This window comes from Ceratotherium simum, chromosome 9, assembly GCF_057802395.1.
Source record: "Ceratotherium simum simum isolate JZ-2026a chromosome 9, ASM5780239v1, whole genome shotgun sequence".
Lineage (NCBI taxonomy): Eukaryota > Metazoa > Chordata > Mammalia > Perissodactyla > Rhinocerotidae > Ceratotherium > Ceratotherium simum.
In genome coordinates this window covers 75,460,075-75,474,395 of record NC_141908.1, presented here as the reverse complement: position 1 = coordinate 75,474,395, position 14,321 = coordinate 75,460,075, and the positions used below count along the sequence as shown (strand labels likewise).

General features: G+C 39.8%; 1 protein-coding gene across 1 annotated transcript in view; it reads left to right on the top strand.

Moving 5' to 3' along the window:
- Nucleotides 1–14,321, top strand: part of SATB2 (SATB homeobox 2) — a 189,229-nt gene that overhangs the window by 121,254 nt on the left and 53,654 nt on the right. Inside the window, exons 8-9 of the mRNA XM_087435552.1 lie at nt 6,462–6,674; nt 10,922–11,077. Of these exons, the coding sequence (XP_087291678.1) occupies nt 6,462–6,674; nt 10,922–11,077 (369 nt within the window). The remainder of the gene's footprint in view (nt 1–6,461; nt 6,675–10,921; nt 11,078–14,321) is intronic.

Below are 14,321 nucleotides of genomic sequence, written 5' to 3'. Positions count from 1 at the left end.
CTTTTGTATATGCATTTGTATTTGCAGAGTTCATTAATTCCCTTTAGAGGCTCAATTCTATCCACCTCCATCCTACAAAAATGCCACATACACAGGCTGTCTTTCCTAATAAAGAAATATTGCAATAAAAGAGAGGTTTTATTAAACTAACACAATAACGACATTTTCTTTGAGGATTTAATACATCATTTTTAATAATAAAAATCAAATTGTCATTGTTGTGTCCTGTATACCTTTTATTCAAATCAGACTAAGTACTCTGGCTTCATGGCTAAGCAGTGCTCTGGGGGGTGGAGGGGGTGAGTATTTTTAGCATTACACAGATGAATTTCAGCAGTTAGGTTCACAGTGGAGTTGTAGATTATGAATATGGGACCCAGGGAAACCTGTTTATATTCGTGAGCAGAGGGGAAAATATCTCTTAGGAGCATCTAGAAGGAAATGAGATTGGAGGTTAGGAGTGAAATGATTCTGTTAGGTCAGCTTTCAGATGGGATGTCAGTACTTTCTACAGCCATGCAGCTGATTTCATGGTGTCAGCTAACTGCCTTAACCATTGAAATTTAAGAGCTGGTTCTGTGTGATGGGACTAGGAATTACCTGGTTTTCTTACGAGGAGACCAGTTTTTGGCTGACATGTCAGCTGGAACCAGACATTTCAGAATTGTGTGAGAATTAAGGCTAGCAAATAACCATGCAGAAGGGGTGGTGAAACGTGGAGAGTACTTTTGGAGGGAACTTTTTTTATATTTCAGGGGAAGTATGTGATAGACAGGTCATGCTCAGAGGCAGGATGTGGGGTTGGCCCATATGAGTGCCAAGGCCCCTTCCACCTCTGACCCTCTGTATTCTTAATCTGTAAAATGGGGGAATATGTGCCCTTTAACCTTGCTGATTGCCTATGGCACCAGTTGTTTAAAGCCAAATATAATCATGAACTAAAAGATATTTTCAGACTCACTACTACGTTGTAAATATATTTCAACTGACACATCCTTAAAGAAATGTGACTTGATTTCTGAAGAGGACTGTCATTAAATAGCTTATGTACTTAGTTCATACATTCAACAATTAATAATTAAGATGGATTATGAGAGAATACCGCTTATTTTCTCTAAAATAACCTGTCTAAATGTTTCTAAAGAAGTGTCAAGCATATGCTTTTACTCTTAGCATGGCAATCAGCTGTACATATAAGCTATCTTTGGGATTTATTTATATTATTCTAATATCTGCCTTTGTTCAGAGCAGAAACTAACACTTTCAAATTATTTCCTTTATGTGATAAATGAGTATTTGTTGAGTTACTTCAAAGGTATATATTATAATAAATATATGAACGTTGCAAGTTACCCTTTCTACATCCCACTTCAACTGCCACAAACAGAAATATAATTTACAGAAATGAAAACAGTCTCCGGCCAGTTTGAGGCTTTTTCCAAAGAAGCACTGGGGTTTGGCTGGGACCGTTTCCTCAGTACACACCTGGTGTATATCACTTTAAAAAATAAATTATGCCTCATTAAATTACAATTAAATGGAATCATGATCATTTGTTTTTCTGGAAGGAAGATGTTTTGCATATTGAAAGCCTAATTTGTTGCAGGTGACAAAAAGGCTGAACAGATTATCTAATATCACTTCATTTTGGGGGTAATGTTTGCTGGTTAGTTTGTGTATACTCCAGTAGTTCAGAATTATATTAATATGGACTGTATTATTTTCACTTCAGAATGTCTCCTAGCACTTTATCAGTTATTGTACTCTTTTTTTTTTTTTTTTTTTTAATTTTCAAGCTTTTAAGGCAACAGAAACTTCTGTTCCTATCTGGATTAGGCAAGCTCTTTCTTTTTCTTCAAATGTCATAGTACTGTCCAGTCCCCCGCTCCGCCTCCCCCTCTGCCTGATCTCCCCATTATCTCTACACCCATGTGCTATGTATATTTCAAACCCCAGCCAAGTTAAGTCCTTCCTCTTACAAAATGTTTTCCCTGAGTCCTGCACTTGGCAAGACTTTCTCCCTCTTTTGAACAGAAATGGCACTAGTTCTGTCTCGAATTTATGACATTTGTCATCTTTTACATTGTGCTTCTATAAACTATCATAGGGTAAACTCCTTGGCAGCAGAATCTGTGTCTTATTAATCTTTTCGTTCCTTTCTGAGCTTAGCACCAAGTCTTAAATAAGGTATGAATTAATAGACTGATCTGTCGTTCTTTGGTGATAGGTATATTGAATTAGGGGGTTCCCTACATAATCAATGGAAGACAGAGCCTAATCCTAGAGAATTACCTGAGGTCTGAGAGCAATGAAGAATGGATGTCTGCTAAAATCTAGTCAGTAATGACCTTGACTGTTGCTGTCAGCCCTGGAGGAGCCTGGGGAGCTCTGAGGGGCTCAGGCTCAGTGTTCCTAGAACTTGGCCCTGAGTTGGGTTCTCGTATTGTTCTCTGCAAGAATTAAGGGCCCATCAAAGGCAGTTTCTCACCCATCCCAGATGAGGCCTCAAGGGCTAGTGCAGAAACTTGGAAGTAAATTTTATAGAGCCAGTCATGGTAATGTGTCCCAAACATTTCTGAGTATCAGCATGTATTTTGCACACTAATTTGGGGTAAACTATGTAAATTTTTGAAGAAATATGGAAATCATAATAATGTAAATAAGACAGATCATCGACAGAAATTGCAGATTCAGAAAGTGTAAGGTCACTTAATTTGTTACAAATATTATTTAAAATACTAGAAATAATATGTACATCAATTTTCATTTTAAAAATTAGCCCGAATTCTTTATTTTGTCTGTGGAGATAGCCTGTATTAGCAACCAAGCTAGATGGCATTATATTATATCTTGTTTTGCACTTTGAATTACTTTGCTTTTATTGCGTTTTCTACTAACCTCATATATTCTTTGCTGGTGCTGGAAATACCATGAAGCTTACACAATCCCCCATTGAAAGGCTAGGGAGAAGATCAACTTGAGGTTCTTTTTGCCTGACTCCCTTCTTTTTTCTGTGACTTGTAACCCAAGAGCTCTTGTGCAAGGTGTCTTCCTACTCTGTGCAGATGTTCGTTCTACTCCTTTTCAGTCAACATGTTTCCTGGTCTTACATAACCTCAGCTAATGCCGTGAAGGGAATTGTTATAATCTCTCCCTTGAGAAGGCTCTGTTGCCTACGATGAGGAAAATACTTAATGACCACTTTACTCAATACTTGCAATATGTTTTAATATGATTACTGATATGAAAGTTTAATAAGCAATATCCTGGTTAATTTATTAATTTCCCTCAATTTTCACATTCTGAATATTCATGACCTTTCTATTCATAAAAGTACATCTTTTTTCAGTGCCCAAGTGTCATGCCACATGCTCTATATCTCAGGCTGCATAATGGGAATGTCCGAGTGACACCTCCTGCCTGGCTGGTTGATAATTAAAATGCCAGACAACATAGCAGCAAGGGCTTTAGAAATATTTATGTGAGATAAATTATTAATTTATGTTCTATGCAAGGCAGTTTCAATATGATCAACATTTACTTATCTTGATAATTAGATGGGGTGAGTTGTGGTGTATGTAAGTTATGCTGTCGATTTCCTTGATTTTTTTTCCCCATGATGATTTTCAACTAACTAAATAAACTCACTTTACATTTATGAGCCTGCAGAATTTGGACTATATTTTTTTAAATCCCAGTTTAAATAGTTAAAAGTGCATAAATAACCAAAATGAAGAAGGCTCAACAAAACAACTAAAACTCTTTTTGTGCCCACAAGCTAGCCACTTGTTATTGAAAATGTCTGAGGTGAAAAGAATCTGCTTCGGGACCACAGCTACACAGATGAGGCTTTAAGTAAATAGTTTAGAACAGTGTTTCCCTTCTCTGGGGCGGCACACGGAGGCGGCACTGGCCACCTTGCTGGTTTGCGACTTTATCTTCAATTAGGCAAACGAAACAGAGGCAACAGTATATTCCACCAGCCCCTTAAAATACAAATATTGTGTCTCATTTACTTCAGAAATGGTGCTGATGAGCAGTCATCTTCAAGGATGCTTTGTCTTCATTTTTCTTAGAGATGGATTCATTTCCCTGTGAGGTCGTCCAACATGTAAAAAATGCAGGGGAAGGAGCTCCATAATTTCAATGTGGAAAAAAAAGTAAAACAAGCCAAACAAGAAACAAATAAAAACACTATGCTTTGGAGTGATTTATTTTTTTTATTGATTAGGAATGAACAAACTTACACTTTTGAACCGTGGATCCTTTAGAACAATCGATTTTGTTATTTCACTCTTTTGTGTGCAAGATCTTTGCTATAATGTACTCCATGACTTGTGAAAATCATTTCACTGTCGTAAGGAGTATATCCATGTAGATCCTAAAACTCCTCCAAATGTGGTCGTCTGAGATTTGTTAAAATGCTAGAATTACGAGAGAGAGAGAGTGAGAGAAAGAGAGAGAGAAAAGGAAGAGGAGGAAGAGGAGGGACCGACACATTCTTTCTGTGCAGAGTTCATCGTTGAAGAAAACTCAGTGAGGAGCAGTCTTTAGTGTCTTATTTGTATTGGAAATTGGTATTGATTTTAAGCCCACTTCTCTCTTGCTTCTCCGTGTGTTAGTTTGTAGATTTTTGTCTTAGAAACAAATCCATTATTAATATTTCAGGTTGCTTAGTGCACGTGGAAAGTAGGATAACTGAAGGCAGAACTGACTTTTAGTTTCAGAAAGAGAATCGGTACCTAGATTGTATAACATTTTCTGGAAGATAAGTTTCTCACTTGTTGCTTTTAAAAGCATGACAAGAAATCTAGATTTTCTTAGAATCATTTTACCAGGAGGGTATTTTTACATACACGTCATACCTTATCCTGTCCTTGGGCACGCATGCACAAAGACACACACTTGTTAACATTTCTTTTAGCTTCATTGTATAGCATATTTTATTCTCAGTCATAAAGACTTCTCTAATCAATGTAACATGACACTCAAGTTGGGGAACTGCCAGTTGGCATACTGCTTGTAGGTTCCTTATAGTAAAATTGTCTTACGTGGTGTTTTGAGTGGTGATTACCTCCTTGCACTGCTGATAACTGTGTGATGCACACTCCTATAAGTGACAATCACTTCACTGTATTATAATGCATTACTTTATTTTTTAAAATTGCCTACCTTACCCTGAAGATTTCTGGCCAACCAGAGATGGTATCTTCCTCTTGCATCTGACATAGCTAGTGTTTTTATATTTAAGCCATGTATTACAAATCTGATAGCGTTTCCTTTGCATTAATAGTCCCCTCAGTGGAACATCTTTGGCATCTATTTTTCATGATTTGGGGTTGCCCTACCTGTTCTAAGATACAGGGGTTAATATCCCAGCTCTTCCTGGGGGATAATCCTAGTCCTGATCTCATAGTGCCCTGAGAAGGGATGTTAGCTGGGAATGGGAAGTGATGCCTCCGTGTGATAACCTAACAAGAGTGTAGAGTGGAAATAGATCTGCTTTTGCCCAAACTACCACAGTGTTCCAACTGAGATCTCCGGCCCTTTTCTTGAGTCCTTAATACTTTTCTTTAGACCTGGGAACATTTTCCTTTTCTTTGTGAATTCTCTGTCATCAGAGCATATGAAAATACTAATTTTCCATTTAAAGCTCTCCGTTTGGATGGGTCACACATTCAGAAAGGATTTGAGCCTGTCCTGGCATTCTATACATTCTATAGTTACGGCATGCTCTCGCCCCTCACCGAGTGTGCCTACCTTCCCATTGCTTTAATGGGGGGATTGGAGCTTCCCCTATGAAAGCATCTTATATAAAAAATTTGGGTGCCCTCTGGTACATGTACAAGGATACCTATTACGTGTGTGGACTGAAAAGTTATTAGAGGGTTAACACAAGCTATAGCCATTTGCTTTGTGTGTTTTTTTTTTAATGCCATAAAAAACATCTATATTGAAAACAGTGGCCGGTCAACAGAAATTCAGCCAAACTTTTTTTCTTTTTTAAATAGATGTAAATCTCCCATGCTGTTTAAATGTCGGAACTAAATTTACCAAACTTGGCAGATTTGTAAAGCTGAGCAGGACTGCCAAGTGTTCCCCGTTTCCAGCAGAGAGAGTTCTAACAGTTCCTGAAATACTTGTAGGAGGCACCTGGCGGTAACTTGCAGTTTCACAATTCTTCCCAGGCGCCTACCTTGCTAGCTGGCATCTCTGCACACCGATGATTATTACAGTGATGATAAAGTGTCAGAATAGCACGGTCCAAAATAAGGCACAGCCTCCGGAAGGCAAGCAGATTCCCACAAAGTCTTCCTGCTGGAGAACCCTCAGGAATTAGACTGAGGTTCTTGACATCACAGCCAGCTGGTTACACCAAACAAAATGGGAGGGGCGGAGGAGGAAGCCACACACACACCTGCAGATATAACTTGGCCTGTTTTTTTTTTCCATTTAATCAGGGATTGTTGTCTGAGATTCTGCGTAAGGAAGAAGACCCTCGGACAGCCTCTCAGTCTCTTTTAGTAAACCTGAGGGCTATGCAGAATTTCCTCAATCTGCCGGAAGTGGAGCGGGATCGCATATACCAGGACGAGAGAGAGCGGAGCATGAACCCCAATGTGAGCATGGTCTCGTCGGCCTCGAGTAGCCCCAGCTCCTCCCGAACCCCTCAGGTGAGATATTCTCTCCGCTGACAGTTCTCTCTGTGCCTTGGAAGCATCTTGCCTTCACTGATACTGTGTTTTCCCTCAAAAACTCAGAGACATAATTCAAGAATTTCTTAGTTCACTGAACATGTTGGTTGGAAGATATGAACCTCTGAACATACAATGGTGGTTAGCCTTGACTATGTCAAAGGGCCATTTCTGTCCCTTTAGGAAAGTACAATTCTTCCACGCATGGCAGGAGGGTAGGAGTCGGGGAGGGGCAGGCTCTAGGATGTCTACATACAATTGCTTAGTTGTCGAAGAAGGGGTTAGGGAATTTGTCTTGAAGCTGAGTTTGCATAGCAAGCACACTGCTTTTCCTTAAATTGTATGTTTATTTGGATGGGGGTAGGCTAGTTGGGGGTAGGGGACAGATAGAGTAGTCTAAGCTCTGCTTTATGCAATCTGGAAAAGACAAAATGGGGAGAAACCTGTGTGTGATGGAAGCATGAGTATGCGTTGGCTAGATCAGAATGCCTGGGAGATCACTCAGTGATCCCTTCGAAAGTGGTCGAGGAGACGTAGGCCTTAATTATTTCCCTTCCTAGGGTGCTCTCCCCACAGGACTCTATGACTCAGCTGTCCATCCCTCATTTCTCCACACTTTCAAGGCATTTTGTTCTCAGGTCCTCCTGAAAATGCACAAATCTAGTAATGCTGTGTGCTTCAAAGATCCTAACTGAAGGGTCAAGGTCTCAAGTCAACCAAGGGTCATTTCCAGTTCAGATCTGAGTGCACTCATTTCTAGCCTACTCTCTGTTTCCCCTAAACTATTACTACTCAGCAGATTTGTGCTCAAGCCATCTCATTCACTATTGCTGGGATGGTTGCAAGTTCCCTCTCAAAACAAATATTTAACAGGTACACATTTCTACAATTCAGGAAAATCAAATAAATAAATTCAAAAAAAAGAAAAAAGAAAAATGGGTACTTTGAAACCAAAGATTTTTTTACTTAGATAATAATAGTTTTGGTTTTATGAGTTTGTTTTCTAGTAAGTTCCAAAGAATTGATTGAGCATAGAAGCAGAATTTTATTCTGGTAGAAATATTTGAGCTTTTTCAAGTATATCCATTTTTTTCATACCTCTTAACTCTTTTTATATTTTTGCACTCTGCAATAGATTTTTAATTGAAGATCATTTTCTATCATGCACTGCCAAATTGTGATACTTACACTTTAGTCTTCAGTGAATTATAAGTTTTAGTTACTGTTAAACCAGAAATAAGTCTCTTGACTGTTTATTTTGGACGAGTGTAACCAAGCTTTTTTATGTGATTTTTTTTTTTTTTTTTTAATGTTGGGGCATATATTTTGAGCTATTGAGTTGGGCATGTTGTTAATTTGCGCTAATATTGACTTCTGTTAAATTCACTGATATTTTTGCCGCTTTTGAAGCCCATTAAGCCGTTATAGGAGAGTCCAGTCTTGCTTCATGGCCATTTAACGCGGCAGCCCTTCTCAGAAAGTCATTTCCACTTGTTGGAAAATAACATAGGTCTGAGTGTTTTGTTTTCCACTCCTTTGGGATGTTTTTCTAACAAGATTATATCTTAGGCATCTTTTCAAAGACCTGATAGCTTTCAGAGCCAGACCAATTTGCAAGGCCACACAGTTAGGGTCAGTATTTTGCTTTTTTGAACAGCAGAAAATCCCATCTAGACAATTCCTAGATAAAAGCGCCCTGTAGGACAAGAATAACAGGGAAATTGATCATTTAATTTCACAGTTTTAAGATTTCTGAAAATAAATATAAGATGTTTTCCTCAAAACAGTTTTGAGAATACAGTCATGTCACTGGCATGTGCACATTCTCTGGAACTTTCTTTTTTTTCTGTTGGTTAAACATTGAGAAAGGGGAAGTTATTCAGGATTTTAAAACATTTCATGATTGCTTCCTTACTCAAACTTCTTTACAGTCATATCTCAATAGTATCGATCCATAGCACAGTGAGGCTTTCATTGTGAGAAGGGATGTTGGAAGGGGGCCACTGATTCAGCCTTTTAGTTGGAGTCAGCAAGCTGGGGCACATGGGCAGCCCTACCTAGGTGCATGGAGATGATTTTCCAGACCCCATCCCTACTTTATTATTGGTTTAAAACATACTGAAGAAATTTCAGATTTAAAATTAAATCTCCAGAGTCCCTGCTCATAATCCTTCAATTGGCCAGTATTCCTTGATGTACTTAATAATAACAAAACAACAATATAAGAATGATCATTTATGGAGCCCTTGCTGTGTATCAGGTATTGTGAGCATTTTGCATGATCTTGATCCTCACAATTTTGTGTTATCACCGTTTTGCAGATGAGGAAGCAGGTTTTGCAGATGAGGAAGCAGGTTTCGCTGGGTTAGATAACTTGTGTAAGGTCACCTGGCTGAGTGGTAGAGTTAGGGTTTGAACTCCAGTTATTCTGATTCCGTGGCCTGGGCTCCTCACCATACATTTTGGTTTCCTGAGAGGTTTTGTTTTAGCCCCCATGGTTCTAGAGAGGGTTTGACCAGTCAGGTAAGATGAGGTAGTCAGTGAGGCTAATGAGGAAAGCTGGGTTGAGTAAAGGTAGAAATGATATGCTAAAACATGCACTCCACAGGAAAAGCGCTGTGGGTTAACTCGACATTTTGAGAAAAAAAAGGAGTTTCTTGAAAAACTGACAGAGAATTGGATTATTATGAGCAGAGGACAAGAAAATACCTGTAAAAACAGCACCTGGTATAAAGGGCGATTTTGGAGGCAGAGCAGCACAGTGGTCCGGAGCCCAGGCTTTGGAGTCAGAAAGACTAGAGTTCAGATCGGGGTTCTTTCACTTGCTGCCATGTGTCCTTCCAGCAAGTTAACCATCTTCTTTTATTTTCAGTTGTCTTCATCTCTAAAATGAAAATAATAATGTCTAACTCATTGGGTTCTTAAAAGAATTAAATGAGATAATAAAAGTAAAATGCTTTCTGCAGTGCCTGGCACATAAAAAGTACCGTATATATTATACTTACAGTTACTTTGCAGTCATTAGGAAATAGCATGAGACGGGAAGGTCAAAGGAAAATGGCAAAAGCCACTGAGTGCTCTTAGGAATCAAAGCCTTCATGGGAACTTAGGACATGAACTCCCGCTTTAAGACACCAGTGAGAAGGATCCCACGATGTTCAGACTTCATGCCCGTGCCTTCCTCCAAACCTGCGCACTGCTAGATCCAGGGGGCATCCTCAGAGGGAAAGTAATGACTTGGGAATGACTGTCTTGGTCTGGGATTCTGGGGCAAGTGGAACAGAAAGAAAGAAATCCGGTTTGGACCAGTCAGCCGGCCATGCTTGGGAGCCCAAGAACCAGACCTACTTTTCCCAGAGTCCTGCTGCCGGGGGTTTGGAGAAGGCTGCCCAGCCCCCCTCATTATACCAGAGCAAATGCTTGGACAGTCTTTCAGAACAAGTAGATGCAAACGTTTTAGGGTTATCCTAACCCCAAGAAGTACAGACACCTTCTATTTTGTCCTTCATTTGTCTCTGAAGCTGATGGGAAATCATTCAATTAAAACGAGCACGACAGAATACATAAAACCACAATATGAGTTTAAGAAAATGAAAACGGCCCATCAAAGGCATTCTGAAGCCTAGTTTTATGAAATGAAATTTTGTTTCATTTCCACTGATTTCCTAGGTGAAATTAGGTGACTGTCTGGGTAGCATAATGATGATAATGATGGGAAACCATACATACTCGAATGACATCCGCAAAGCTTTAATAAAGAATGAGAGAGACTCAGGGGAGTGCATTAAATTGAGTAATAATTTATTATTTAGAGACCTCTACCCATTTACTCATTTTTTCTGGAAGAATTGGCTCTTCCTCCAAGGTGTGCCATTTTTAGAAAGAAAAAGGTGTGTGTGTGTGTGTGTGTGTGTGTGTGTTCTGCCTGCTTGTTTTGCAGTGAGCTGATCGCTTAGGGTTTGGTGTCCGAAGTAGCCATCCTACCTGTGAACTGTCGGGTACCAGGAGGGAAAGAACGGGGTTGACAGGACTCTGCATGTCCTGTAGGAATGCACTGCAATTATTTCCAATCACAATTAACCTGATTAGAATAATGGACAGGAAGTGTCCCTCTGTAGCTAATGCAGTTTGGCATCAGCTGACTGAAATCCTTTGATAATTTCTGCACAGATGGCTGGGCTGAAAGCAGCACTTTTTAAATTATTATTTTCATGGTCTCTTGGTAGGCCAAAACCTCGACACCGACAGCAGACCTCCCCATTAAGGTAGACGGCGCCAACGTCAACATCACAGCTGCCATTTATGACGAGATCCAACAGGAGATGAAAAGGGCCAAGGTGTCTCAAGCCCTGTTTGCCAAAGTGGCTGCAAATAAAAGTCAGGTGAGTGGATTTTAAAAGAGCAAAAGGGAGGGCTGGGAGTAGACTGTTCTCCTCCTCCCACCAATAAAAATACATCTGTTCCTATAATAATAATAACAATAATCATCCCTAGGGAACCTGTCATGTTCTGACTTTTGCTCTATGGTTCGCTTGTATTCCCGTCAGAGTTCAAAATAGGGCTGAAGTCAAAACCCAGATTTTTTTTTCTTTTAAAGAATTTTTTTCAACCAGAATCAGCCTTGAATGATTTCTCTCCTAATTCTAAGCACTACTGTGTATCATTTTTTTTAGAGCAAAATGTAGTACAGACACAACAGCGTCTTCCAGACCAGGCCTCGTTGCTCTCTTACTCCCACCAGGGGAGTGGCTGACACTGTCATAATAACCGCTCTCCCCAGCCCCCAAGACACTTTGCGATGTCAAGGGTTTCTTTTATGTGTAGAATACAGTCGTTTTTCCAGGAGACAACGCATGTGGGAGAGTCCAGAACGAGTGCTAAAATCTTTAACAGAAACACACAGAAGCTTATCCAGTATAGCTTTTCAGAGTGCTGGGATTGTGAGGAATGGAAGGCTCCAGGGAAAAGGGTAGACAGATGCTTAGAGTTTTTATTTCTGAAAGCAGCAACAGTTGATGGGATCTACTATCTGTTTCAGTTTGTTTAAAGGGACACCTACCGCCCTGTCCTAGAATGGGTGAGGTTGAGGTGCCTGCCTGCCCATCTATCCCTAGGATGAATAATTACCTGGTACAGGGTGGAAGAAACAAAAGTTAGTTGAAGCATAATTTTAAGAGTCCTTTGATTCTGGCCTTGATTTCCTCCATGGCCTTGCATGACAAATGTTTTCATCCCTACATATGTAAGTGGTAAAATGGTCTGTCATCTCCCTAGCAGATCTTCTGTGTGTGCGGGAAGAAAGGAAATCACTGAATATTGTATTTCTGTTAAGCAAGAAGGTTTTCAATGAAAATTGTTTTTAAAATAATAGTTAAATGCCATATTTAGACAAATTATATGGTTTTAGGAATAGCCTCTTTCACCTGTAGTTTCGCAGTAACCTGACTGAAGTTATTTTTCAGAGGTTGATAAAGGGAGAGGAGTAGAATATCAAGAAATTTTGAAGAGGATTGAAATATTTGTTTCCCTTTTCAATTTCAGTATAGTAATTTTTCCAAAGTATTCTTACTGTCTTTCATCAATGACATCATTGAAATACAGTTTGCTGAGATATGATGTCCAACCACAATATGAAATACATGAAAAGAAAATACCATAGAGCCTTCTTAAACTGTTAAATGCATAAAATCCCATGTACCACATGGCAAAATATAATGAGAGTTGGAGCTGTTAAATGAATAAAGCTGTTAAATGCATAATGCCACTTGGCAAAACTACTGTGCATTTAATGGTTTTCCACTGTGTAATAAAGGACATATGTGGTAAATGTGCAGTGAGTGTACAAGCTGAACAATTGATTTTGCAACCCTGCCCCTTAGTCGTGACTCCACGTAAATATCCAAGTTTCACTCAGTCTTTCTTTTATAAGCCACTTTTCAAGAAAAACTGAAGACCACAGTCTGAGAACTTGATTCAAAATGCCTGTCATCTTCCTGTCGACTTGGCACTCTGGCTTCTGGGAATAGTGATGCCTCCAGCCGCCCAGAATAATTCAGGTGGCTGATTGAAAGCTGTGTTTGCCAGTTGGCACAAACTTAGCTCTCCAAATTTTTGATGCCTCCTGAAGAAATCAGTAGCCCTGATCTTGTAGAATCTGGAGGAAAACGTAGTTCTAGGAAATAGTATGTTAAAGGTGGAGACAAGTTTTCTTTTTTCCTTTGGGACAATGGTCTCATTTTCAGTTATGAATAGGGAACCTTGCTGTAGATAGCTGACCAGATTTGCAAATCCATGGTAAGTTTATTTTAAAAATAGTACTGCCAAACAAAATGAATGTAACTGATAGTTTCAAAGGCAATTTAACATAAGATATTTACTGCATTCTGTACGTATCAGCATTCACTTGATAAAAAGCATATTTAGTGAAATCAGTTGCATGATTTGGTACCTTGCACATGTATTTGGTGCACATCCATAAGTTGTATATATGTATGGCTAATAGTGGGACTTTGGCCAAAGTACTTAACCTCTCAGAGCTGCAATGGAAGTGACCACACCCTCTTCATTGGATTGTGAGGACTGAGAGAGCAAAGGTTTTCTCCACCTCTCCAGCGTTCCCTTTCCTCCCTCTATTATGTCTCTTTGGAAGGATTAGAAATTCTTGGAGTGACTGAGGAGGCAGATGAATAGCAAGGGCTCTCTGTTCTCTTGGAGGTGAAATTAAAGAAACTTTACTAGGAACTCTTCTGACCTAGTAAAGTGGGTTTGGAGCCTTGAAGCCCCAACTCAAATATCCATAGCCACCCCTCCCCTTCCATTTTAAATTTCCTTTAAAATAGAAATGAACCCTCCACTGAATCTCCTTCACTCCTTGGTGTGAACTGCTGTCACTACCTATTTAGAATAATACCTAACACTGCCTATGTGTTAGGCAAGCTTTGAATGAGGAGTAGGAAAAAGGGAGGAGAATTTTAGAGACTAAGGTTGGTGGGCTAAGATGGTCTTTGAGGGCTGTAGGTGTTCAGAGAACAGGCACAATGGAAGGAGGGGTTCAGAAAAGTAGTTGAAAGGGTGACAAAAGTTTACAGTTTTGCCTATGGTCCTCTTGGGGAAAATATTTTATTGGAAAGTGTGTGTGTGTTTCCTTAGTGAGTGCGTTATGTCAGGATTCATTTGTAGGGTTGTAGACCACCTCTTCCTCCAGCTCAGCTCCAGCAACTTTGTCACGGCCAGGCTAGTCCAGCATCTAGTTCCACTGGGTGTCTCTTATCTTCATGGTAGAGGAGTCAAAGAAGGAAAAGCAGAAGAAAAAAATTAAGGGGAAGAGTATGCTTATGCACTATGGTCAGTGGCTGTTCTGTTTGAAATAGGAGTGAGGGGTCCTTGGTGGAGCCATGATGTAAAGGCGTATGGGACTTTTTCTGCGTGGCTTTGATATGACCCTTACATACAAAGGGCCACCAGGGCACGAGCGCCCCAGCTTGCAGTCTGAACAACCGTAGGAACTCCTTGTCCCTCTATAGCTTCTTGTAATCTCTCTGTCCCTCATACATTCTGTAGGGTTGCTTTCCCCCTTCCTCTCTGATTGCAGCTTGTTACACGTGATCTGGCCAGTGGAAATCCAGA